Source organism: Rhinatrema bivittatum, chromosome 4 (assembly GCF_901001135.1).
Source record: "Rhinatrema bivittatum chromosome 4, aRhiBiv1.1, whole genome shotgun sequence".
NCBI classification, from domain to species: domain Eukaryota; kingdom Metazoa; phylum Chordata; class Amphibia; order Gymnophiona; family Rhinatrematidae; genus Rhinatrema; species Rhinatrema bivittatum.
The window spans coordinates 74274500-74301231 of record NC_042618.1 but is presented as its reverse complement, the minus strand read 5'-3'; the positions used below and the strand labels follow the sequence as shown (position 1 = coordinate 74301231).

The 26732-nt window shown below is 43.4% G+C and overlaps 1 protein-coding gene across 3 annotated transcripts in view; it reads right to left on the bottom strand.

Moving 5' to 3' along the window:
- MAP4K5 (mitogen-activated protein kinase kinase kinase kinase 5) overlaps positions 1-26732 on the bottom strand; it is a 341354-nt gene that overhangs the window by 184975 nt on the left and 129647 nt on the right. For all 3 annotated transcript variants that reach the window (XM_029598355.1, XM_029598353.1, XM_029598354.1), the window contains 3 exons: positions 26219-26266; positions 18335-18377; positions 7009-7081 (listed from right to left, as the gene is read on the bottom strand). In XM_029598355.1, coding sequence (XP_029454215.1) covers positions 7009-7081; positions 18335-18377; positions 26219-26266 — 164 coding nt within the window. The remainder of the gene's footprint in view (positions 1-7008; positions 7082-18334; positions 18378-26218; positions 26267-26732) is intronic.

Sequence of the window (26732 nt, the reverse complement as noted above, 5' to 3'; positions counted from 1 at the left end):
ACACCAGTAGGCCTAGGTTCTCCTGAACAAGAAAGGGCACAAATCAACCACCAAAAGAAAAGGCTCTTGGACAAAGACTACACAGTTTTTCTTCAGTGTCACAAGACAATGGAAAGACAATCCGAGGTTAGAGAGCCCTACAGAAAGAAAAGTGTGATTCACTAGAATCTGAAGAACAGATTGCATTCGCATATTTATGCCCAGTGTTTGGCTCATAGGAACAACGGGCATAGAACCCAAGCGCTGGCTTGGAAGAAGCAGTAGTAAAAAGCATTAGGGTGTGCTGAACAACTATAAGTAAAAAATCTGACCTGCAGGTCACATGATGGAAAGAAGCATGCCAAGGCATGAAAGGGCTATCCCTCTACTGAGAGCACCATGCAAGACCCAGAGCACAGATGGGGAGCTGTGACTGAAGATCACCCAAGCTTGGCACTATCATAACAGGAGGATCCTTCCACCTGGCAGAAAGCCCAGGCAAAAAGGAAGCACATAAGAACTTAAGAATTGCCATACCAGGTCAGACTAAGGGTCCATCAAGCCCAGTATTCTGTTTCCAACAGTGGCCAATCCAAGTCACAAGTACCTGGCAAGTACCCGGCAAGTACCCAAACATTAAATAAATCTCAAGCTACTATTGCTTAATAGCAGCAGTATTACGAGCGCGACTTCAGTTGGCCGTCACGTCCCAAGGCACGGAGGCGTGGTCGTCTCTAAACAGGGTTGCAAGCCCTTGGGCCACGGCATGACCCAGGGAGGAGCCCCAAGCCAAACCGTGGGAGGTGAGCTGGTGCATACATGGCAAGACATGGCAGACACAAGGACTAGGATACAAGGTCTGACCCTCAACCGGACCTGCACACCCCGGACAACCAACAACACAATGTTGATTGATGAACAGTCCTCCGACCGTTCCAAGCCCTTTCGGACCTGCCGCTGGGTATGGCAATGGGCGGCAGGCCAGAACAAGGACGAGGGCAGACTGAGTCCTTGACACGAAGACATGACACCAAGGTTGATGCGACGGCATCACATACGAGGGCTGATGCGAAGACATGACAAGGCACACGTTAAACAGTTAAACTGTCTTTATAAAATATTATATTGCTTTATTTATTTCCAGTTAAACTATTATTACTTTATTTAGCACTATGTTAAATTGTCAATCAGTTATACTGTTCCTATGTTCCTCGGTTCCATGTAAAGCTCCGCTCTCTGTTGAGCAGTTCTTCGTTTTATGTAAACCGGATTGATTTGTAGTCCCTACAAGAACTTCGGTATATAAAAATTAAAAATAAATAAATAAATAAAATATAAATGACACCAGGGCTGATGCGAAGACATGACACCAGGGCTGATGCGAAGACATCACGGACCAGGGTCGATGTGATGACAGAGACAAGACGAGGAACTTGACGAAGTCCTGACAATACGAGAAGCTGGGAGGGTAGACATTGGCACTGTCTCTCAGGGCGCCCTACACAACCCACCTTCACGGGCGGACCCAATGGGCTTGGTCGTGGACCACCCTGTCCCACTGCGTGCCCTACACAGCCCAAGGAGGCTGGTCATGGACCACGAGGAGAGCGGGACAAGCGCAGGGAAGAATCCAGCCGAGGCAGAACTTCAACGACAGAGCCAGATGTCATCTGAAGCACCACAAAGGCTGGCAGGACAAGACGGCTCAGGAGCACAGGACACCAGTCCACTGCTGGCATCTCCCATGAAGAAGCTGCATCACCCGGAGATCCACGGCCGGCAGAACAGAAGGCTCCGGAGCAAGAACAAACACCAAGGAGGGCTAGAACACCAGGAAGCGAGACATCCGGAGATGAGACACCAAGACACCTGGACGGGGACCTCTGGAACACGGAGACATGGAACATCAGGTACCGGGAACTTGAAGACATCTGAAGACAAGGACAGGAGACGTCAGGAACCTGAAGACGTTGAAGAGCTGGACAAGGAACATCTGAAACATGGAAACAGCTGAAGACATAGACATCCGGACTCTAGCAACACCAGGACTGGGAACAAGGCACACGAAGACACTGAACATGAAGCCATCAAAGCAAGAGAAGACCACGAAGGACCTGGACTGGTCTGAAGACACAGGCAACTGTGGAGCCCGATCCAAAGGCACTGAGAGACTGACGAAGAATCCCTTTTATACGACTGAAGCAGGAAGTGATTGGGAGGAGCCAGCAACACTTCCTGTGGCTGCCCTTTAAATACTGTGAAGAGGCGCGCGCCGGCTCCTACCAGAAGGCTGGAGCAGAGAGCAGGACCTTGGACAGCGGCGCTCTCCTGCACTTCGCAGTGGAGACAGAGGAAACAGGCAGGCAGGCTTCAGGACGGTCTCCTGCCGTTCGGCGAGGACCCCTAGCACGACGACGTGGCTCCCTGCTGCGTAGGCTAACCCGGGGCGGCTCCAGTCCGTGAAGAGGAGACGGACAGCAGGGCCTCCAGGCCGCGGGTCCGCGGCAAGATGGTGCTGGCGGCGGCCCTGCCGCGCGGGACCCGAAGAGGGCGTCTGCATCCGCGGCTGCTCGGCAGGGGCGGCCCTGCTGAGCAAGGCAGGAGCTGCTGCGGCCTCCGGGCCACAAGAGCTAGCGGCGGCGGCATCCAGCCGCAAAGGACGGCTGAGGACAGAGCCGAAGATGGGGGCGGCGCCCAGGCCGCAAAGAAAGGCATTGGCGGCGTCCCGTCGCGGGACCAGATTCTGCTAGTGGCATTCCCTGCCGCTCGAGGAAGGCAACGACAGCTGAGAGGTAGGAGGCCTGCTTGCGGAGAGTAGCTCCGCGGGCAGGAATCATAACAAGCAGTTTATGGATTTTTCCTCTAGGAACTTATCTAAACCTTTTTTAAACCCAGCTACACTAACTGCCGTAACCACATCCTCTGGCAATGAATTCCAGAGCTTAACTATATGTTGAGTGAAAAAATTTTCTTCAATTTGTTTTGGAGTGCCCCCTAGTCTTATTATTTGAGAGAGTAAATAACAGATTTACATTAACTTGTTCAAGTCCTTTCATGATTTTGTAGACCTCTATCATATCCCCGCTCAGTCATCTCTTCTCCAAAATCTAAAGAGCCCTAATTTCCTTAGCCTTACCTCATAGGGCGGTTGTTCCATGCCACTTATTTTGGTTGCCCTTCTCTGCACTTTCTCCAGTGCAACTATATCTTTTTTGAGATGTAGCGACAAGAATTGCACACAGTATTCAAGATGGGGTTTCATAATGGAGGCATTATGACATCCATCATTTTATTTGCCATTCCCTCCTTAATTCCTGTTTGCTTTTTTGATAGCCACAGCACAGAGCTGACGATTTCAATGTATTATCCACTATGATGCCTAGATCTCTTTCCTGGGTGGTAACTCCTAAGATAGAACCTAACTGTGTAACTACAGCAAGGGTTATTTTTCCCTATGTGCATCACTTTGCATTTGTCCACATTAAATTTCATCTGCCATTTGGAAGCCCAATCTTCCACTCTCGCAAGGTCCTCTTGCAATTTATCACAATCCACTTGAGATTTAACTACTCTGAATAATTTTGTGTCATCCGCTAATTTGATCACTTCACTCATCATACCCCTTTTCCAGATAATTTATAAATATATTAAAAAGCACTGGTCCAAGTACAGATCCCTGAGGCACTCCACTGTTTACCTTTTTCCACTGTGAACACAGACCATTAGGTCCTACTCTGTTTCCTGTCTTTTAACTAGCTTGCAATCCACAAAAGGACATCACCTCCTATCCCATGACTTTTTTAGTTTTCACCTTGGCTAGTGAAAGCACAAAAAGCCAATAAAAGGGAAAGGATGGTGTACCTGTCCCTGAAGTTACATACTAAGATACTCCAAATCATACCATGGCTTCTCCCTTGACATTACTATTGAAAGTCAGAAGCAATGAAGAATACAAAGACGCAGACCCCAGAGCTACAGCTTTATAAGAAATAGCCTCAAGGATATAGAAATTAATGTTGGGCAGCACCCCAACTATACTAACCCTCTGCTGATTCCATCAGAGAGTTGCCACAGAGGCTGACTTAGCCCATAGGGCATATCTTCCTTCTCTCAGCAGACAGGAGCATCGTATACTGATAGACAAGGTTGATAATATTCTGAGGAAGAAGTCCGGAAACCTCTCTACTGAGTGTACGAAAACAGGAATGCTGTAAGAGCCAGCCCCTGTAAGAAACTGGACTGCTTCACTGACCTGGGAACCCAGAGGATATCAGATCAGGTTTAGTCTGACTAATAGAACAGACTGCTCATCAACAGGGCATAGGTATCAAGAACTCTATTGCCCAAGATAACCCATTCTTCCACCTAATAAGCTTGTGGGCAAATGACGTAAAAAGAACATCCACATGGACAAGGTCCACCTCGCCAGCCTACAAATGCTCCCAACAAAATTACCCATGAAAGAGGAAGAGAAAACCCTTAAGTGTCTGTAACAAGAGCACAGAGCCTCTTTTGCAAGATCCTCCATCTCCTGATATATATAGCCATGTATACAGTGAGTTGTCTGAAGGTATAGATGCCATTTGTGTTGCAGAGGAGATAAAATCCTTTTCTCAGAGGAAGAGTACCACTCAAATGTGACACTGATGGGCAAGCAGTGTCACAAGATGAACATGGTCATGTGCTCAGCAGGTAGCAAAAGAAGTACTCCTCCCACGTGGGAAAAATCCTCATCTGTTGCAGGGAAGTGGATTCCCAAGAGAGGAATCCCTAACTTTGTGGGGGGCACCCAAGTTCGGGAGAGCTCTCCGCCTGCCACAAGGCATCTCTGCTGCGCCGAAGTGCAACAGTGGAGTGAGTGCTCTTGTCCAAAGGGCTTTTGGATCTAGTAAGGAACAGAGAGCAGCCGCCATTCAAAGGCAAAGCCCACTCAGAGAATGGGGAGTGAAAACAACCCCTTCCTGGAGTGTAAAAACAATGCACTGAGAGAGAACCTATTAATGCCACTTCTCGAAAGCCAATAACCAAATCTCCCATCCCCAAAGGGGAGGGAGAATGCAACAGTAACTGATTCGTTTCCAATCCCAGAAACCCCCTAATCTCATATAAAAATGGGACTCAGTCTTCAATCTAGGAGGGCGATAACCAGTTGCTAGTGACTGCCTAGTTGGATACTATGGCCATCATAGTAACCAGGCCAGTGAAAGCAGTCCAGTTGACCCACACTGCTTCCCTCCCCCCCCCCCCCCCCAACTTCCCCTAGTGGACCTACAAGGAGTTGCACTGATTCATGTCCTGGCTAGAGCAATGGTCCTAGGGGAATCAGTATGTAAGTCAATATGGGAAGGGGCCCATAACAACCTGGCTCCTTCCAATGGGGAGAAGTATCCAAACGTTAACACCTTGGCATCCAACCCAAATGCAGGATAAATAGGCGCATACTCTTGGCAACTACATCACAGTACATCGGCAACTGCGGTGTATAAGCTTGTGATGTCTTCTAAGAAGAAACACACACTATAGGACACCAAGAAACAGTTGTGTCTCTGCATCTAACATCTGCCCTGCAATTATAGTGCCATGAACTCGTGCAACACTCTGTTGTGCTGAAGGTGGCATGTATGCACCTGATATTGCAGCGCCCACCACCATACATTCATGCTATGGACTGGACTGACTGTTAAACTGCTGGTAGCAGCAGCAGTGCACTGCGCATGAGCTAAATGTGGCAAAATGTGCAGTGGCACCATTTCCAGTGGTGTCACATAGCACCCCATGGAGTCAGATACATGAGAGCACTAGATGGCACCCATGGTGCCACCTGTCAATGGCCCTCGACGGCAAACAGCTCCCAAGGTGTCTACATCACTGCCAACGCCGTCCATCTGTGGTATCCAGGCACTCTACGGTGCCGACTGTTGGTGTCCGACAGCGTCCATGGTGCTCGGAGATCTAGACAACTCCCGCCAGTGTCAACTGCTTCCACTGTCTCAATGACATCCCATGGAGGCAGCAGCAGTCACAGTGCTTGACTATCATAATGGCACCACTAGTGACCCAATGGCTCACAGTGGCCGACAGCGTTCACAGCATTCAACAGTGCCCAAGGCACTGACTGTGCCAGATGACATCAACGGCACTCAATGGCGTCCATGGCTCTATATGGCATCAAGGGCATCACCAACACCTGCGGCACTTGACGGTGCCAATGGCACTCATGGTGTGTGACTGTGTCTATGGTGCACAGAGGGCATCCATGGCTCTAGACGATGCTCTACGGCATCCATAGTGCTCAGTGTCAAGGGTGTTCATGGCACTCAACAGCGTTGACTGTGCTCACGGCACTCGAGGGCATCCATGGTGCTCAACGTCAGTCATGGTGTTTGGTGGCATCCATGGTGTGCTCAATGTCATCGATGGCACTCATGTTGCTCGATAACGTTGAAGGTATTCATGGCGTTTATCGGTACTTGAAGCTCCAGCATCTGACCATCGATGCTCTGGCAAGGACGTGCCCAGGCGACAGATCACGGGCAAAGCATCAATGGTGCAGAGGCAAAGCTGAATGCCCAGGCTGCTACCACGCTGTTAAACTTGCAAGTCTCTCAGCATATGGTAGCTTCTGTTCCACTTTTGCTGCCCCAGAAAAGAGATACACAGAAGATATGTGTTAAAAAAAAAAAAAAAAAGAAATATATATATATATATATATATATATATAACGGCTAGTATATATATATTTCATCAACTAAAACAAATTGAAGGCTATATAAATACCAAGGTGGCATAGAATCTGTCTGCGAAATTGTCTAAAAGCAGATTAGACAAACATTTGCCTAGGACTGTTTGACAGTACAGTACATCCTGCCTTGAAGCACATGATGCAATGATTTCTTGATGTCCCCTCCTGGTCAGTTTCTCTATGATTCTATAATTGCCACATCTACAGTACAATAGTCAATATTTTTGTAATTATGAAATTGATCAAAACATCATCAATATTAAATATAAAAGTAAATTCTTCATTACCAGTAAGGAGTACCAATAAAAGATTTTCTCTTTGCAATTGTAGCTGTTATTTTTGCTGCAACTCCAAAATCAGCTGAAAAAGAGATGCAAAGAATTGAATACATTGGAATTAACATTACTATATCAATGCCAGTAACGAGATTCTTAAAAGGAATAATAAATAAGAATGTCAACTACAGTATATAGCAACAATTCAAATCACTGACTTTGCTTCCTGAATTTCATCTTCGGTAAATAAACCTTCAGAATTGAAGATATGCTATTATGGATTATCAATGTGTATTCTGAAGTATCTGTGGTAACAAGAAACTCCTTGCACAGTGCGCATAGTACTCTTGCCATATAGTCTGATTTAAGCCAATGCAATGACCACAGAGTGAGGACTGTAGACATTATTAATGAAAGATTTTGTTTACAAAAAATGGCATTTAAATCCTTTACACCAGGACCTAGTGCTGACCCACCCTGAAACTAGGCAGGAACAACATAGAAATTAGCAGAGTGGCAAGATAAATAATGGTACAAGATTTGATGGTGGTGGTTATCCTAAACCTAATATGAACACATACATTTTCTGATCTGAAACACACTTGTACAAATATATTCATTTAAGCTATCAAAAGGAAAGATGGAGATATTTCATGCTATTTATCAAGGTACATGAGGAAAGAATTTTCACTCTTCACCTTCAGGTATTGTCTGTTAAGGACAGCAAAAATTGTTTGCATTAAAGAACAAGACTGAGGGAGGGGATAAGCTATAAGGAAGTGGAGAAAGGGCAGATAAGGTAAGAGGGTTAAAGATTGATGATGGCTCATTTTGGGCCATATAATGAGTATTTTTATCCATACACACAAATTGGGGAAAACCCTTTAAGTACATCTGGCCCTTTGATAGCTATTCCAGAAATACATTATATACATCTGTTCTATGCTGTTCCAATTTCTGTACTCAATATTGATAATTAAAAAAAACATTTTTAAACTATTTAATATTCTGTATGATTTAAAGATTTTTGAACTGTTAAACAAGTTACTTTGCTTTTGTATCTCTTAACAGTAACCTAGTAACGACAGCAGTTAAAGATCAGATGGACCATCTGCCCATGGTAGCAACTGCCGTTATGTGCAGGTTACCCCCATGCAGAAACGTTACACCATCCCTTTCTTTATGCCTTTAGGAAGCCGCAGTGTTTGCCATATGTCTTTTGGATTCATTAACTGTTCTAGTCTTCACCACCTCTTCTGGGAGAGCATTCCAGGCACCCACCACCCTCTCCTATAACAGTTGCTATCTGTAGACAGCAGGATAAATCAGCCACGTAAGTAGGTGTTGTCATTCTGATAGAAAAGCACTCTCAGGGCTCAGAAAAGCCAAGAAGGTATTTTTAAGCATGCGTTGGCTGCAAGATTCCTCAGTCCTTAAAGCATGAGACTGTCGTTGATTTATCCTGTCTACAGAGAACATCTGTAACAAGTGTTCTCTGTAGACTTTGCTTTCTCTGTGGATAAGCAGGATAAAGTCAGCCACACAAATGGGGACTCCCAAGTAAAAAGGGAGGGTAGAGTTTTAATTAAACCTTTAACAATTGCTTGTCCAAAATTACTATCCTGACAGGAAGTGTTTGCCAGGCAGTAATGAATTGTAAAGGTTATCTTTAGTTATCTCCTATAGGAGTGGAACAAAAGAAGCGGCAGTAGCCCTAACCCAATGGGCTTTCACCTTGCTTTGAAGTAAAACTGATTCACTGTAGCAATAAGTGATGCAGTCAGATATCCAAGTTGATGGCACTCTTTGTAACTGATACCCCTTGTTTAACTGAGTTAAAAGAAATGAAGACATGAAGACTTTCTATAAAGACTTTGTTCTGTCTAAATATAATAAAACTCTTCTGCAGTCCAAAATATGAAGACCTTCCTCATCCTTCTAGGCATGTAGTCTGGACAATAACATTGGTAATACAATGGGCTGACATGAAAGACAAACAGAACACTTTAGATAGAAACTTAGGATGCATCTTCAAAACTACCTTGTTGAGGAAGATTTGAGTATAGGGAGTATAAGAGACCAAGGCTTACAATTCACTTTCTCTCCAGGCAGAAGTAATGGAGAAATTACGTACCTGATAATTCTGTTTTCCTTAGCGTAGACAGATGGACTCAGGACCAGTGGGTTATGCTTCTCTGCCAGATGGAAATGGAGCAAGCTGACGTCACAGTATAATATACACCTGCAGTGACCCCAGCCTGCCAGTATTCTCTTCAAAAGCAAATGTGGACAGACTAGTAAAAAACAATTAAAAACCATAACTGTACTCAACCAACAATAAACATTGAGCTCATATAAGGACTAAGCACCCCAATCTAGGGACTAGATGAACACTTATCAGTAATCCCTTGGGACCCGCAGCCCCACAGGAGGATTACTGACACACTCATCTGGCAACTGAGGATGGGAAGCTGAGACCATTTGTCTACACTAAGGAAAATGAAATTATCAGGTAAGTCATTTCTCCATTTCCTAGCGTGTAGAGAGATGGACTCAGGACCAGTGGGATGTACCAAAGCTCCTCCCCAACAGGGTGGGAGGCTGCCCGCGGTCCAGTCTACACCACATGTGCAAAGGTTGTGTCCTCCCAGGCCTGCACATCCAGACGTTAAAACCTGAAAAAAGTATGTAGTAAGGAGGACCACATCGCAGTGCAGCAGATATCAACGGGAGACAACAATCTAACATCTGTCCATGACACTGCCTGAGCCCTAGTGGAATAAACCCAAGCCTGAGAGGGCAACAGCCTTTCAGCATCCACATACACGGCTGAGACCATCTTCTTTAACCAGCGAGCTATCGTAGCCTGCGAAGCTGGAGCGCCCTGCTTACTACCGCCATGGTGGACAAACAGGCGATCCTGTTTGTCTTCTGGAAAGGTTCAGAAGCCTCCAGATACAGCACAAGTCTCTTGACATCTAAGGGGTACAGGAGGAGATACTCCTCCGCATTCCTGAACTTATCCAGGAACGGCAAGGAAATAGACTGATTCAAATAAATTCTGAGACCATTTTGGGCAAGAAGGATGGAACAGTACGCAGCTGTAATGCCCCTGGAGTCACCCGAAGAAATGGTTCCCGGCAAGACAAGGCCTGCAGCTCAGAAATTCGACACGCAGAACATATAGCCATCAGGAACAGTGTCTTCAAGGTCAATAACCGCCAGAAAGGCTATGCAACGGTCAGAATGTAGGGCCCGCCAAAAAATCCAGCACCAAGTTAAGACTCCACAAGGGTACCGGTAACCGCAAGGGAGGCCTAACATGTTTTATTCCCTTCACAAAATGGACACGTCATGAGGAGACAAGGAGCCACCATCACCGGGCCTCTGAAACAGACAAGAGCCGCAATCTGCACCTTCAAGGAATTCAGGCTCAATCCTTTGTTTCATCCATCCTGCAAACAGTCCAGAATGAGCGGGATCTTAACTGAACAAGGCAGAACATCATGTTCTGCACACTAGGCTTCAAAAATCCTCCAAACCCACACATAGGCTAAAGAAGTGAAGAACGTTTGAGCGCAGAGTTAGGTGGCAATCACCGCAGAAGAATATCGACGCTTCAACAGGTGAGCCCTCTCAAGGGCTAAACCGTAAAATAGAATCGAGTCGGATCCCAGTGAAGAACCGGTCTCTGCTGCAACAGATCCATGTGCGGCGGAAGTTGAAAGGGGGTCTCCACAGGTCTGCATGCCACAAATGCCTGGGCCAGTCCAGCATTACCAGGAGTACTAGCTCCCTGTGGCCTTCGATTTTGCAAAATTATCCTGCCCAGCAAGGGCCACGAAGGAAAGGCATAAAGCAATCTGCATTCTGGCCAGACTTGTATGAGAACATCTATGTCCAAGGACCACGGATCTCTCCTGCGACTGAAGAAATCGATGAACTTTTGCATTGAGAGAAGTTGCCATCAGGTTTAGGAAAGGAAGGCCCCAGCGATCCACAATCAGCTGAAATGCCTCAACTGACAACAACCATTCTCCTGGGTCCAGACTCTCCCTGCTGAGAAAGTCCGTTCTTACATTGCTTTTCCTGCAATGTGAGAGGCCAAGATAATCTGTAAATGTAATTTCGCCCATTCCTAAATTGGTCTATTTCCTGCGACATCTGCTGGCTCTTAGTTCCTCCCTGGCGACTGATGTAGGCCACAGTCATCACGTTGTAGACATCACACGGACTGCTCAATCCTGCAGCCTGTGGCTGAACTGCAAGCATGCCAACCAGACCACCTGGGCTTCCAGGTGATTGATGTTCCAGAGGGACTCTTTGGCATTCCAACGCCCTCTGGCCGTCAGCTCCTGACAGTGAGCTCCCCAACCCTGGAGATTCGCATCTGTCGTGAGTACCAACCAGGTCGGGGAAGACAAGGAAACTCCCTTCCCTTAGATGAGACTCTTGCAACCAACACTGGAGGCGAGATCCAGGCTTCTATTAACAAGTGGAGCTGAACCAAATAGTCATGAGAATGCAGGTTTCAATGAAACAGCAGGGAGCGTTGAAGAGGACGCATATGCACTCTGGCCTACGGCACCACTTTCTGGGTTGCTGCCATCAAACAGAGTACCTGATGATAGGACCACACTGTCAGGTGTATATAGTGTTCACCAAAAGACGCACCTACGACATCAATTTCTGAATCCGAACCTCAGCAGGAAAACTTTGTCCTGTCCCGTGTCGAAACAAACCTCCAGATACTCCAACAACTAAGATGGCTGAAGACTGCCCTTAGCCAGGTTCACCACCCAACCAATCTCCTGCAACAAGGAGATCACCTTGTGTGTCACCAGGTAGCTCTCTTCCTGAGACTTGGCTCAAATGAGCTAGTTGTCCAAGTATAGGTGCACCAAGATCCCTTCTCTTCTCAGCGCCATCGCTACTACCACCATAACCTTGGAAAAACATTCTGAGGGCAGTGGCTAGACCAAAGGGCAGTGGCTAGACCAAAGGGCAGCGCCCGAAACAGATAATGGTGCCACCAACACAGCAAAACATAGAGAATGGTGTGCCAAACTGAAGGGAATAAGAAGATAGGCTTCGGACAGATCCAGGGAAGTCAGAAATTCCCCTGACTGCACTGCTATTATCACAGAGCGTAAGGTTTCCATGTGAAAATGAGTCACCTTCAAATGATGGTTGACCCTTTTGAGATCCAGGATGGGACGAAAGGAACCCTTCTTCTTGGGAACAACAAAATAAATGGAATATTGCCCCATACTTTCTTGAGACGTGGGTACCGGAACCACAGCCCTCAGCCTGAGGAGCCTTTGAAGCATAGATTCCACTGCCCGTTTCTTCTGCGGAGAGTGACAAGGAGACACCATGAACACGTCCCGAGGAATACTGCGAAATCCGGGCAAATATCCTTTTCGTATCATTTCCAGGACCCACTACTCTGATGTGATCTCAACCCACCTCTGATTTAAAAAAAAAAAAAAAAAAAAAAAAAGGCGGTCCCCCATCTCTTGGGTCCTGAAGGTAGGTCGGCAAAGCTCAGGAAGGACTGCCGCCCAAGCCCGCTCCTCTCTTGGGCTGTCTGGGATGAAAGGGCTGAAACCTACCGAAAGGCCAAGTCCTCTGAAAGGTCTCCCCCAACCCCAACGGGAGCAGGAACAAACATCGGGATGGTGCACTGAGCACAGAGACAGGAGGAAGTCCTAAAAACCCCTCTACCCTGTCTCTATTTCTGATTGTAAAACTTTTTTTTTTTTTTAAACTTACCTGAGCTCAGAGCTTACCAACTGAGTACAGAGACGATACCCGGCTGCGGGGGAAGAGGGCATCTGCCTTCACTGCCGCACTCAGCCTCCTGCACCCACTGCCTTTAAGCTGTACAATCAGCTAAGTCCATGCCAGGAAACCCAGCTACCAGACCAAGGCACACATCTGAAGGATCACAGAAATCACCTCAGGAATTCTCAACTGGGGGAGGGACCACTTGGTATCATCGCAGGAGAGCAGGGCTTTTCTTTATTCAATTTAAAATTCTCCTTCCAAAATCTAAACCAATCCCCATAGGGAGATGCACATTCACCATCTGCTGGAGTCGGAGATTACCGGCAGGCTGGGGTCACTGTAGGAATAAATATACTGTGACGTCATCCTGATCCGTCTCCATCTGCTGGCAAGGGAGCATAATCCACTGGTCCTGAGTCCATCTGTCTACATGCTAGGAAACTATTAAAAATTGAATTTTTCAGGAGAGGAGTTTTAGATCTGCTGATGTCAATGATCACAAGGCTTTATAAGCTGAGCAAGGACTACATTCAGATCCCAAGACACTTATCTGCATACATGATACTAGCTGACTTTCAACATCCAAATTGTCAGAGTAAAAAAAAAAAACACCAAAGGTTAAGATATAGGAGATTCCCAGTGCACTGAGTGATGAGGGATGGAAACATGCTCAACCTTACTGGTCGATGAACAGGTAGGTGTTTCTGTCATGGAAACCAGATCTGACAAGACTAGAAAGGCACTATCATTTGCCCCCTTTCTCCAAGCTTTATCATCCCTAGATGTCAGTGGAATTGGGGAAAAAATATAAATAGTCCTTGATTCTATGTAATGAAGAAAGCATCTGCTGTCATTCTGTCACTTACTGGTCTTTTGGAGCACTATATTGAAACTGTTGTTGGACACTGCAAAATCATCTATTTGCAGAGTATTCAAAGCTGAAAACTCTACTGCCCTATTTGTGTGTAGTGACTATGTGTAGTTGAAGCTGGCGATTTAAGCTATTTGCTATCTGATATTGGTTGCTAGGAAGTTAGGCAGCTAGAAGAAACATTCACTGAGAAACTGCCCATTTCCAAATCTTTATGGTTTCCAGGCAACATCTGTAAGAATCCATTTCCAGATATTAATGTAGAACATTGCTACTTGGTTGCCTGTCTGAATCAATACTTTTATTTTTAGTCAGGAAATAAACACTTAGAACATTGAAAATTGCTTTTAAGTCTAAATGATTTATAAGAAGCATCTTTGCTTTGAATGACCCAGATTCCTTAGGAGCACAAAGGCTTCTCAGATGAGCTTTCCAAATAGAAGCATCTTTGATAATTTCTTGAAATTATGGTTGGTGTAAACATTGACCTTTTAATAGGTTTGAATGATCTGGCCACCAACTCAGAGACCAGAGAAGACTGATGGATATTTTCATTTTGACACTGAATATGTTAACTCCATTGGAATTTCAACTAAAGGGGGTGACATGAACTGTTGCCACCATATAGCTTAACATCTTCATGAAGAATCAGGCAGGAGCTTGACAATGTTTAAGATATTCAAGATTATTTTGGACAATTAATTTGCCCTCTGCTTAGGCAGAAATGCTTTTTTTCCCCCAATGTGTTTGTGTGTGCTCCTATGAAACATTATAAGATGTCGTCATGCTAAATTTGGGAAATTGATAAGAAAGCCTAAACATGGAAGAGTGCTCACAGTATGACCGGGGGAAGAATGGGTCTCGATGGGAATGACCTGGTATGAGCCAATCATCCAGGTAGGGGAAAACAAAACGTTGTTTATACTTAGATGAGCAGCCACAATTGCTATGCACTTTGTAAAAACTGTCACAGAGACAGAAAGGGAAGAACACAGTACTGGTAGTGACCATATGCTATGGTGAAGCAAAGAAATTTCCTATGGCCATTGTGATTCAAGATATAAATGTAAGCACCTTTAAGATCCAATGAAACAAGTCAAGTTTTTTCTAACTGGGGAAGAACTTGTCAAAATTCCTGAGGTCTAAGATATATCAGAAGCCAACTGTCTGCTTTGGAATCAGAAATTAAGTGGACTAGAATCCCTAATTCCTTTCTCGTAGTGGAACCGATTATACTTCATTGGTTATTAGGAGGGATGTTTGCTCCTTTTGAAAGAGTACGAGCTGTTCGGTCTCCAGGAAATACTTCTTTGAAGGGTTCTTTGGGAGAGAATATTTGAGATTCAATCTGTACCCTTGTTTGATCATTTTCAATATTCAGCAATCTGTTGTCATCAATGACCATTCAGGACTGAGGTACTGCAGTCTTCCCCCTCACTAGAAAATTGTTCATGTTTCATTAGGAAGATTTGTCTACACTATAGTCAAAAACTGATTAAAATTTGACTGAATCTGTTGCAGAGGTTTAGGCTGTGTTCTCTTACTAGCCCTTGGCCTGGGTTGGTGCTGCTGCTAAAGATGAGGGCATTGTTATGGATATTAATATCCTCTACTAGAATAAAAGAATTGCCTTCTGTAAGGTTGCTCTTTAATGGCTACTGAAAGGTTAACAGAATTGCACAGTTATCTTTGTTTCTACTAATTGTTTAAACGTTTCTTCAAAGATTTCATCTTTGAAATTAGTCTTCTGGCTCCGACAGCTACCGCAAATATTCCAGAGGAAGTATCATAGGAATCAGAGACTGACCAGATAAGGTGCTTACCAATTTCTTAAGCTTCTTGCATCACCGGTAGGAACCATTCAATCTTCTCTATTGGAAGGATTCTGCTAAAAGTTTGTAACTTCTAGAGAGAAGAATGCATATATTGGACCATATGCAATTGATAAGCAGTTATTCTTGAATTTAGCATAGTCGACTAGAAAATCATCTTGGCCATACTATCAAGCATCTCGATGTGTTTAGGAGGCGTACTGAAGTGTATTTTTGAGATTTTTTTTTTTTTTAAGGCGGACTCCACTTTTATTGTTTGGTATGGTAGTGGATCTTGATATAACCTCGAGTTGGTTGCACCCTACACACTTGATATCTAATATTCTTGTTAAAGGAAGGGTAAATAACTTTCTACCACTGCTTATTACTGGCATTAGTATCATGGGATTTATTTAATATTTGGTTACTTGCAAGGTATTTGTACCCTGGATTGGCCACAGTTGGAAACAGGATGCTAGGTTTGATTACCAGTATGGTTATTCTTGCTTGAAGTTCCTGCAGAAATCAATTAACTACAGCTGCTATTTGTTTGGGTATCTAAATATATTTAAGCAGATCAAACATCTTCCTAGGGTATATCATTTGCCATTTTCAGACCAAAAAATGGATATAACATCTTCAGAAGCAATATGCTCCAGGGAAGCTGAGGTGAAGAATCTGATGAGATCTATGGAATAGTCCTCATCCAAATGATGAGAAAGAATTATAGGATAACTGACCCCTCCTGACAGCAAAGGAGGGTCTTTCTAGTGTGTTCCTTTCCCTAGAACAGGTAGATTTATGAGAGTAGATGTATGTTAGGACAATTTCATACCTAGCCTGATAAGGAGTGACAGAAGATTGAATACCCAGCCTGGAGGCCATCATGTCAAATGGGAGTCATCTGTTCCAATGGAAGCAACAGCAGCAATAATTTTGGCATATCCAAATACCTTTTTTGAAAATGTTGAGATTTTCTCTGGAATGATTATTCTTTCTTGGAACTACTTGTAGAAAGCTATCAGATTCTGGTGCTAGGGTTTTTGGGCCGATGCAATACAGTGCGCTCACATGAGTTAGTACTCATCACATGCAAGCGACCCTAGCGCCTCATTGCTAGCGCACCCACCTAATTTGCATATTGCATGGCACCCCCCCCCCCTTGCAGGTGCCATGCATGCACTAAGCAGGTGCTGAAAAGTCAGCGCCCACTGTCTGCAAAATTTATTGCATTGACCCCTTTATGAGCAACAGAATCCTTTGCATTACAGGCAATACTTGATATGAAATATGTTTCTGTTCCTCCATGCCAAAGGAATCATCTTGGCACCAAGCCAATTTCAACACCACCACGTCTGTCATTACCTTGCTAGCGGACAGTGCTGAGATACTGTCTGTGCTAAAAAGGGTTTTGCAGATGGAGTTATTGCCCACATCGACCAGTTTCCTTTACTCTGGGCCAGTTATGAGTTTTTGCCCTTTTCTGCATGGAGGTCTTTTGACAGTATGGTATCAATGTCCATCTGAGCCTAAGAATGTGACTTTGCTGGAGGAGGAATGCTGTATGTGCTGCAAGTGTATCAACTCATGGCACCAAGAATGCCTTTTTCAGTTTAGGTGAAGTTCGTAAAGATTTTGAAAGTTTCTTTTTGTTTCCCGAGGTTGATTTCATGAAATCTTTTAGGGTGAGATTGCAATATCTTCTTGCCCTTGGGGCCATACGGGGGGATAGGCAGTGCAGTTTTGTATATCATGAGTAAGGCCTAAACACTCGCACCAGTCATATCCATCTGAGAGAAACATCTTTACTTTACAGAAAGGATATTTTGGCAGAGATAAGAGGATAAATCAAACTCAATATTCATGAAGAAAGAAAGAAAATAAACATTTTTTTATTTTTTAATGGAGGCTTGCAAAAAAAAAAAAAAAAAAAAAGAAAAAAAAAAGGGGGAAAACTAGAAAAATTTGAAAACAAAAAAAATCCAATGAGCGGCCTTGAAGAGAGTAAAAATTCATATGCTCATGAGTGGTTAAAAAAACCCGAGGAAATACTCTCAGTTTGCCTGGGCAGCTGAATGAGAAGGCCTGTGTAAGCTCAGAAAAACCTTCTTGAGTTTTTATGAGCTTTGCAAGAGCTTTTTTGTTCCAGTGCCATCAGGATGACATTACCCATTTGTGTGGCTGACTTTATCCTGTTTGTCCTTGGAGAAATCTAGTAAAAAGAAGTTACTTTCTAAGGCAGTAGCCTGTCATCAAGTTCAATGCCTGAGTATGTCAGCATACTTATCTCTTTTTGTTGATAAAGGTTCTTTGTTGCAAAGTGCTATAAGAAATACCTACAATATCTGAATGTAATCAACTTTGAAGTGCTAAAAAGTGGATTATAAAAATCAGATTACAAAAAACTACCATCAATAAGCCGTTTCTGTAAAAAGTCTAAAGCAAAGGTTGAAAAATCTTGACTCATTTCAAAAGCTAGAGAGGCTGCACTCATTTTAAATTCAATGAACCAAAGAAATACTGATATGCTAATGATAAAATTGTATGGTAGTATAAAAAAAAGTGTCAGCCAATCAAAGAGGGGAAGTTCACATGTTCTTGAGAAGTGAGATTTGCACAGCCAAGTGGTTCTGCCTCATTGGACACATTTGAAAAGATTTCTTGATAAAAGATACCTCATACTCATTCTTAATATGAAATGTACACATTTTAACACGATTCTGGAGACCATGCTTTGTTCTGGCAAGAGTACCTCTACCAGACCAATTAAAACAGTTCCCAGGTTGCTAGCCTACATATATTTCATCATGCTGCTGGCTGCAAACAATTTTTCATTTTAAGTAGTAAAATTAATTCAGTAGCTTACCTAATTTTACATCTCCATTGTCTTTCAGAAGAATATTTGCCCCCTAAAACACAAATTTTGAAACATATTTAATCATTTAGCATAACATTTAAGGTAGTCTGAAGGTTCACAATTAAAAGGGCACTTTATGTTAAAAAACACACACCATTCCAGTAGGCAATACTTTGAAGTATGAATGTTATTGTGTAGCACGAGGCACACTTTGCTATAAAAAAATCTACACCCACATATACATGCACAACACTTTCCTCCTTTATTTTATTTATTTATTTTATTTGCTTTTATATACCGACATTCGTTGGTGTACATCACATCGGTTCACATTATAACAGGGTAATAGTTTGATGGAGGGTTGTACTATTTTTACATTGTAACATTAACTTATACGTAGGAACATTTTTACAATGGAACATAGAGACATTACTTTGACATTGCACAGTAATGCATTACTTTATACATAGTAACCTTTATACATTACTTATACATAGTAACCTTTATATTATTATTATTTTTTTTTTAATTTTTTTTTTTTACATATACCGACATTCGATCTCAATTGAGATATCACACCGGTTTACATTCAGGTACTGTAGGTATTTCCCTATCCCCAGGAGGGCTTACAATCTAAGTTTTGTACCTGAGGCAATGGAGGGCAAAGTGGCTTGCCCAAGGTCACAAGGAGTGACAGCAGGACTTGAACCTTGGTCTCCTGGTTCATAGTCCACTGCTCTAACCACTAGGCTATTCCTCCTCCTACTTATACATAGTAACCTTTATACATTACTTAAACATAGTAACCTTTATACATTGAGGCTTTCTTGTAGTATCTGTGAGACAGAGGAGAGGGTGGGGGGGGAGGGAAGGGGAAGGGGGAGGAAGACAGAGGAGAGGGTGGGGGGGGGGGGGGTAGGGAAGGGGGAAGGGGAAGGGGAGGAAGCCTGCTTCAAGGATATTTTTCCCCCAATCTAGCCCAGCTTTGCAATGAGCCACCTCTGACTTAATTTCTAGACTGTATATGTTGAGGTAAAAGGAGCCAACTTGTTTAATGAAACTATAGGCCTTGTATTAATTATTCATTGTATCCCTGTATTGAATTCTCTATTTTCTATAAAATATATTGTCCAGGACATAAAATAAAACCTAATACTTCAACAAAAATCTAGCATTGGGGTTAACCAAGTCCTTAATAAAGCAGAGTTGCTTACTTGTAAAAGGTATTCTCCAATGATAGCAGGATGCCAGTCCTCATACATGGATGACATCAGATGGAGCCCAGCACAGAAAACATGTCAACGTTTTTAAAACTTTGACTGAGAGTCTTTGACTGAGGGGTCCCCTCAGTCTTATAACATAGAATTGAGGAATGAAACTAAATTAACAATATCCACAAAGTGGAAACCCAATTCTAGAAGGTGGAAGGCAGGTTTTGTCAGGACAGGCATCCTGCTGTCCTTGGAGAGCACTTGTTATAGGTAAGCAACTCTTTCTCAGAGGACAAGTAGGATGGCAGTCTTCACACATGGGTGAATACCTAGTTAGATGTTGCTCTCCAACATAAAAGGGGATCAACAAAACACCAAATTAAGTGCCAACGGATACAACCACCACCAGTTTTGTTGGTAACTAGGGGTGGAGCGGGGGGGGGGGGGGGGCAGCCTGAACAGCAAGAATGGGCCCATGGCAAGAACAGAGTTGGGTTCTACACATCAAACAGATTCTGAAAGACAGACTGGCCAAACCTGCTGTCGCATCGGCCATCCCTATCCAGATAGTAATGCGATATGAATGTGTGGTGAGAACTCCCCTCACAGCTCTGCAGGTCTCCTCCATGGGAACTGCTTGCAAGTGGGCCACCGATGCTGCCATGGCTCTAACATAGTGGACATTTACATGGCCCCCAAGATGCAGTCCCGCCTGGATATAACAGAAGCAGATGCAGTCTGCTAGCCAACTGGAAAGCGTCTGCTTGGCAATGGTGATACCCAACCTGTTCTGATCAAAAGAAACAAAAAGTTGGTTTGGCTAGTCTATGGGCTTCTGTCTGCTCCAGGCAGAAGGCTAAGGCTCTTTTGCAGTCCAAACTGTGCAGGGCTTGTTCACCTTGGTGTGAATGGGGCCTGGGGAAAAATGTTGGCAGCATGATGGACTAGTTAAGATGGAAGTCAGACACCATATTAGGTAAGAACTTAGGGTGCATGAATAAGACCACCCTATCATGGAAAAACTTTATATAAGGTGGATATGTCACTAAGGCCTGGAGCTCACTGACCACCACCAAAAATATGACCTTCCAGTTCAGGTACTTCAGGTCACAGGAGCCCAGGGGCTCAAAGGGAACCATGTTGAGTCCCAGGACACTGCTGGAGGCCACAGGGGCGGCTTCAACTGAGACAGACTTTGCAGAAACTATACAACTATTGGCTGTACAGAGATGGGCTTACCTTCTACACCATGGTGGTATGCACCAATTGCACTTAGGTAAAACCTAACAGAGTCTGTCTTTAGACCACACTCCAAAAGGTGTAGAAAAAAGTGAAGAAACTTTTGTGTGGAGCATGACAAGAGGATCTAGGGCCTCTTGATCACACCACACTGAAAACCTCCTCCATTTCAGTCCATGGCACTTTCTAGTGGAAGGCTTTCTGAAAGCTAACAGGATCAGAGACATTTTCTAAAAAATTGAGTGGTTGTAGGATCAAACTTTCAACATCCAGGCAGTGAGTGACAGGACCTGGAGGTTGGGATGATGCAACCTGCTTCGATCCTGGGAGATTAGATTTGAGGAAGTCCCCAGCTTGATCAGTTTCCTGATGGACATCTCCCAGAGGCGAGGAAACCAGACCTGTCTCAGCCAATGAGGGGATATGCGGTTTAGAGTAGTGGCAATCCTCCCCCACTTCACAACAATCCTCACATTCAGATACGAGATCGATTCCCCACTCATATCACTTGTAAACTGGAATTCAAAGAATTCAGCCAATGAATGAACTGGCCCAGTTCATTTTCTCTCGTTTCTCTATGTCGGTATGTACAACTTTATCTCTGAATAAACTGGCCCAGTTCATTGGCTGAATTCTTTGAATTCCAGTTTGGATGTGAGGATTGTTGTGAAGTGGGGGAGGATTGCCACTACTCTAAACCGGAAACCGACGGATCGAAATAATTTGTTGAAATACCATAGTTATCATCAGCTATCCTTTAAAAGGGGTCTGCCTGTAAGTCAGTTCTTTCGTATAAAACGTATATGCTCAACGCCGATGGAATATGAGATTCAAGCTGATATTTTGAGAGAATGGTTTAAAGCCCGTGGATATCCAAAATCAGTGATTAAAAAAGCATATAAAAGAGCTAAGTACACTGATAGAACACAACTATTGGAATACCGGCAAAAAAGAGAGGAAGACAGGTTGACGTGTGTATTAGAACATAGCATGGCTACGGCGATGATAGCAGATTCCATAAGGCGCCATTGGCATGTATTGACATTACATGACACATTCAAGGAGGCTCCGTTGATTGTGACTTCCCGGGGGTCGAACATCAGAGATAAAGTTGTACATACCGACACAGAGAAACGAGAGAGCACAATGAAGGGGGTGCATGTGAAATGCCAATGTTGTGATTTTTGTGAACAAACAATAGAGGGAGAAATCTGGCAAGATCCTGTATCTAAAGTGAATATTAGGAGATGTCATTATACAAACTGCAGGTCCACCAATGTGATATATGCCATAATATGGCCGTGTCCTAAGGTGTATATTGGAAGAACTAGTAGGCAGATTAAAATAAGATTGGTTGAACATCGCTCACGGTTAAATACGGGCACTGTATCGGCACCTATAGTTCAACATTGTTTGGATACACAACATACGTTTGGTGAATTGCGGTGGACAGTGATTGATCAGGTGAGCAATCAGTGAGGGGAGGGGATTTGGCAACCAGGTTAAATTACCAGGAACAAAGGTGGATTTTTAAATTAAATTCAGTAATTCCTTATGGACTTAATGAAGAGTTGGATTGGCTATCGTTGTGAAGTGACGAACATGATGTGAGATGTGATTGGTCCATTCTGGAGTATTGGGAGGAGTATAAGAAGCTATGGGTATGTGAGAAAAGGAAACACCGTCGCAGTGCAAAGCAGATATTGAAAGGAGAAACATTGGATTATTCATCTCCCCTGAAGAAGAAACTTGGACGTTTCGAAACAAGGCCTTGTAGGGAGGACATTGAATAAGCAGGATGCAGCACTAACTTAAGTATTTGACGGGTAATAGAAAGAAAAAAAAATGTGAGCGAAGCAGTTGGTGCTGGATTAAAATAAAACTTGAAACTACGAGAGATTTTAGATTTTTTTGAATAAAGTAAATTTGATGGTAGGTGGATTGTCGAAGATTATAATACATAAAGTAGACTACCTAACTCCAATGGGTTTGGAGTTAGTGGATTAAGGTTATGAAATGAGACATTCACCTCCATCTTTAATAATTTTTTAAAGATAACACACGATGTGGTGAAGGAAACAGAATTAAATACAAAAAAAGAAAAAGTGGGCTACGAGAACCAGGAGACCAGGGTTCAAGTCCTGCTGTCACTCCTTGTGACCTTGGGCAAGTCACTTTACCCTCCATTGCCTCAGGTACAAACTTAGAATGTAAGCCCTCTGGGGATAGGGAAATACCTACAGTACCTGATTGTAATCCACTTTGAAGCGCTGAAAAAAGTGTGAAAAGCAGAATATGAAAAAATATCATAAATAAATAAAATAAAGTTCAGACCACAGAATTATCAGGGAATCTGGAGACAGAGAGACAGCAAGTGACCTCAAAACCGATAAACCGCCTGGATGTTTGTGAACTCAGTAAGAGCTGTGGATGAGGTATGAATCAGAAAAAGCCAAGAAGCAGGAAGGCCCATTCCAAGAGTTGGAACCCACCCAATGAACTCGGAGGGGGAGACCCCTGCCACAACAGATGACCAACTAGGCCTAGAAGGGGAAAAGAAGAGCTTGGAGATGCAGCATGATGAGCAACCCCAAGCCCAAGACCACCAGGTTTGTGAAGAAAGGTTGGAGTTAACACACAGGAGCGAGAGTACAGGATGTGAAGAAAATTAAACCTGCTTATAAGGGAATTACAGGAAATTGCCTTAGAGTTATTTAAAGTGGAGAATGAAACTGCACAAGTAACTATATTAAAAGCAGATTTACAAGAACCATCAGTATGTCCCTGAGAACCAACATTAGCCTAGCGTGGGAAGTGAAGGGAAAAAAAGACAGTCTTTTAGGACCAGCAGGTAAAACCTCCCCAGGGGACCCCCAGAAGTTTGAATACAGACAATGGGAAACTGAAGGTCTTGATGTCAGTAAATGCCTTAACCAACAAAAATCAGGGAGAATGTTATCCAAGGGTGAACATGATAGGAAAGGGATAGTAGGTTTGGACATAATCCATAAACCTAATTGGAATAGGAACAACACAAAATGGTGGACATTCAGAAAGTCTAAGAAACTCCTAGCTGAATCTAAAAGATAGAGAATGAACAATTGTCAGAGATGAAGCTACAGCTTATAAAGCATTCTTGTGCATTCCCCTTAAGCAAGGCTGCGAGACAAAGGTTATGTGGTTTTTCTTCCCTTTTGTGTATGAAGGTAAATGGGACTTCATTGTCAAGCGCAGGGACTTTTTAAAGGTGAGGATATATGATGATCAAGAGAGGTACCTAAGTCCCTGCACTCAAAACAAGCTAGAGGATTACAGTTTCCTGTCAAGGTTCCTTTAATTTGGGAGAGAGAGCTTAAGCTGCTCCTAGGACTATATTTCCCAGAAGTCTCTACAAGGCAGTTCCTGGGTAACAGGCAGGGTGAGGTCAGCCCTCCAGTAGAAACTGTCTGCTAAGTTAAATAAATGAGGCAACTTTAGCAAGAAGCAAGAGCCCAGAGGAATCAGGAGGAACTGAGGAAACAGAACACCTGACCCTTCCCAAAGCCAAGCCATGGAGAAAACCTCTGAGGAGATGAGCCAAAATCAGCTTTATAACAGCTCCAGCACTAAAGTTAAGTCCTTCTCTGAAAAACAGTTAGTGATTAGAAAAAATTAGTTATTTGGGGCTTAGAAAATTAAGCATGAAAAGGAGAAGAGTTTCAGAAGGCAGGAAGAGGGGAAATTGTGTGGGGGCTGCATTTTGTGTCTGGTGGATTTTGTTTTACTGAAGCACTGCTGCAAGTATGAAGGTAGAGCTCTTAAGTAATTGTATTAAAATAGAGCTGGCTACCTGATTTATGGAGAATTTGTTTTCGTTTAAGTCAATACTGCTGGCCATGGGGGCTCAAGCATCAGTGCTGTCTCTGGACGAGCTTCCTTCTCTGAGGAGCCATGAACTAGCCCTGCTGATCATCAGTGCCTCCCTGGGAACCAACCGCAGTTATGTCGGTAAGGCACCAATGGGTGTGTGCATGGATTACAACAGTGGCTCAAAGAGTGACGGTGCTAGTACTGGGGCTGTTGGCGCCGCAACACCCACACTCACAAAGCCTTCATTACAGCCATCTTTATGCGTTTCTCCAACTCTCCTCAAAGATTGCTGATGCGAATACTGACTGGGATCCCAGAAGTGTGATCACATCATCTTAAGATCCAAGAGGAGGATCAGTGGCGGGTATCAAAGCTGGTGGAAACTGTTTTGGACACTGGGCATTGCTGAAGGACTGGCGGTCCTCGCCAGAGGGACGGTTTGGGGGCATCGCAGCTGAAGCTGGTAAATCCCTACGCTCAGCACCATGCATCAACGGGGACTGATGACAATGCTTCTTCGGCTCCCTTCAACACTTGGATCGGTCCTTCCTCAGTGTAGAGGTCAAAGACGACAAATCTGATGTCTTCGACCTGGGGAAGACAGACAGTCTGTCTCCAGTGTCCAACAGCCATCTGTGTAGTTCCAAGGCTACACAATGCCAATGCCTCCGATGCCAATGAACAGGCCTTCTCCGACTCAAAGAGTGGCTCCATCTTCTCAAGCTGGATCTTACGTCCTTGAGTGGTTTTTGGCACATTTCCTGCAACCCCAGAAAACTTACTGAAAACTGCAAAAAACCTGGCGAATACTACTAAAGGGATACAGATCAAGGGACCCCACTTTGATAACAGGAACTTTGCTGGAAACTGAAAAAATTAAAAAACGAAAGACTTATCTGTGACTAAGAGGCTCCTCAGAAAAAAAAAAAAAAGTCAGGGGATTCCCGCATGGATGCTTGGCATGCTCAGAGAGGCTCCATCAAAGTTCTAGAAACATTTACATAAGTTTTCACTGCCGGGCTCCATCCAATGTCACCCGTGTGAGATCTGCCATCCTGCTTGTCCTTGGAGAATCCTGCTTCAAGATGTTGGTTATGATTTGCTGTATCAGAAAGGAATTCTCATCCAATCAACAGCCAGGAATATGCATATAAAACATGCAGTTGCATAACTTCTTAATCTATAGTCTATTCATAAATGCCTGCCTTCTGATTAAAAACTAGCTCCCACTGATTGGGAACAACTCGGAAAAGGCAGTTGCTTCCCCCAATAATTATCAGAATTGCACACTCTCAGATGGCTCCCTCACTACTGAAAAATGTTCTGGTTTTAATTTAAATTGATTTAAAAAAATTTTTTTTTAAATATATAGCTATTATCCTTTATTAATCTCAACTGAGTTTGCAAAACAAGTATCTCCCATTTTCATATGCAGACTTTGTATATGAGGGAAGAAATTATTCTCTCATACAATGTAGCCAGTAGGGAATTATTTTAAAAATTCACATCTCTAGAGATATAAAAATACCAAAGAGGTTTAGAGAAATCTATAAAATGTTGCAAAGTTCTATGTAACAAGATTAAATAGCCTTACCTTAATATCTCTATGCATTTTGCCCTTGCTGTGCAAATAAGCAAGCCCCTAGGAACAAAAACATTAAAATTTCATGATGAGCTTTATCTCCAATAAATATTGCATTTAAAATAAAATGGGTGACAAGAGTATTCAAAGCCTTCCATTTATCCACAATAAAAATAAAACAAGAAATTAGAAATTCTCTAGAACATGAGTATCAACTATGTTCTGAAGGTACCACATGTAGCAGTGAAAGGGCAGTAAGCTTTTATGATCAAGTCAATGGTTGATTCCTCTTCTGTCATTTGGAACTGGCACAAATGTGTCAATTGTTAGGGGTTTTAAAAAATTATTATTTTTATGGCCCAGCAACTTCTTACTATTCATTTCTGGGCTTCTAGCTATAAAGAAATAACACAAACATGTTATAGGTGATACTAAAAAAAAAAATAAAAAAAAAATTAGACTACCTTATACATTTGTGACTAGCTACAGGGAGCATAACTACACTATTTTGAGTTGGGCTTCCAGC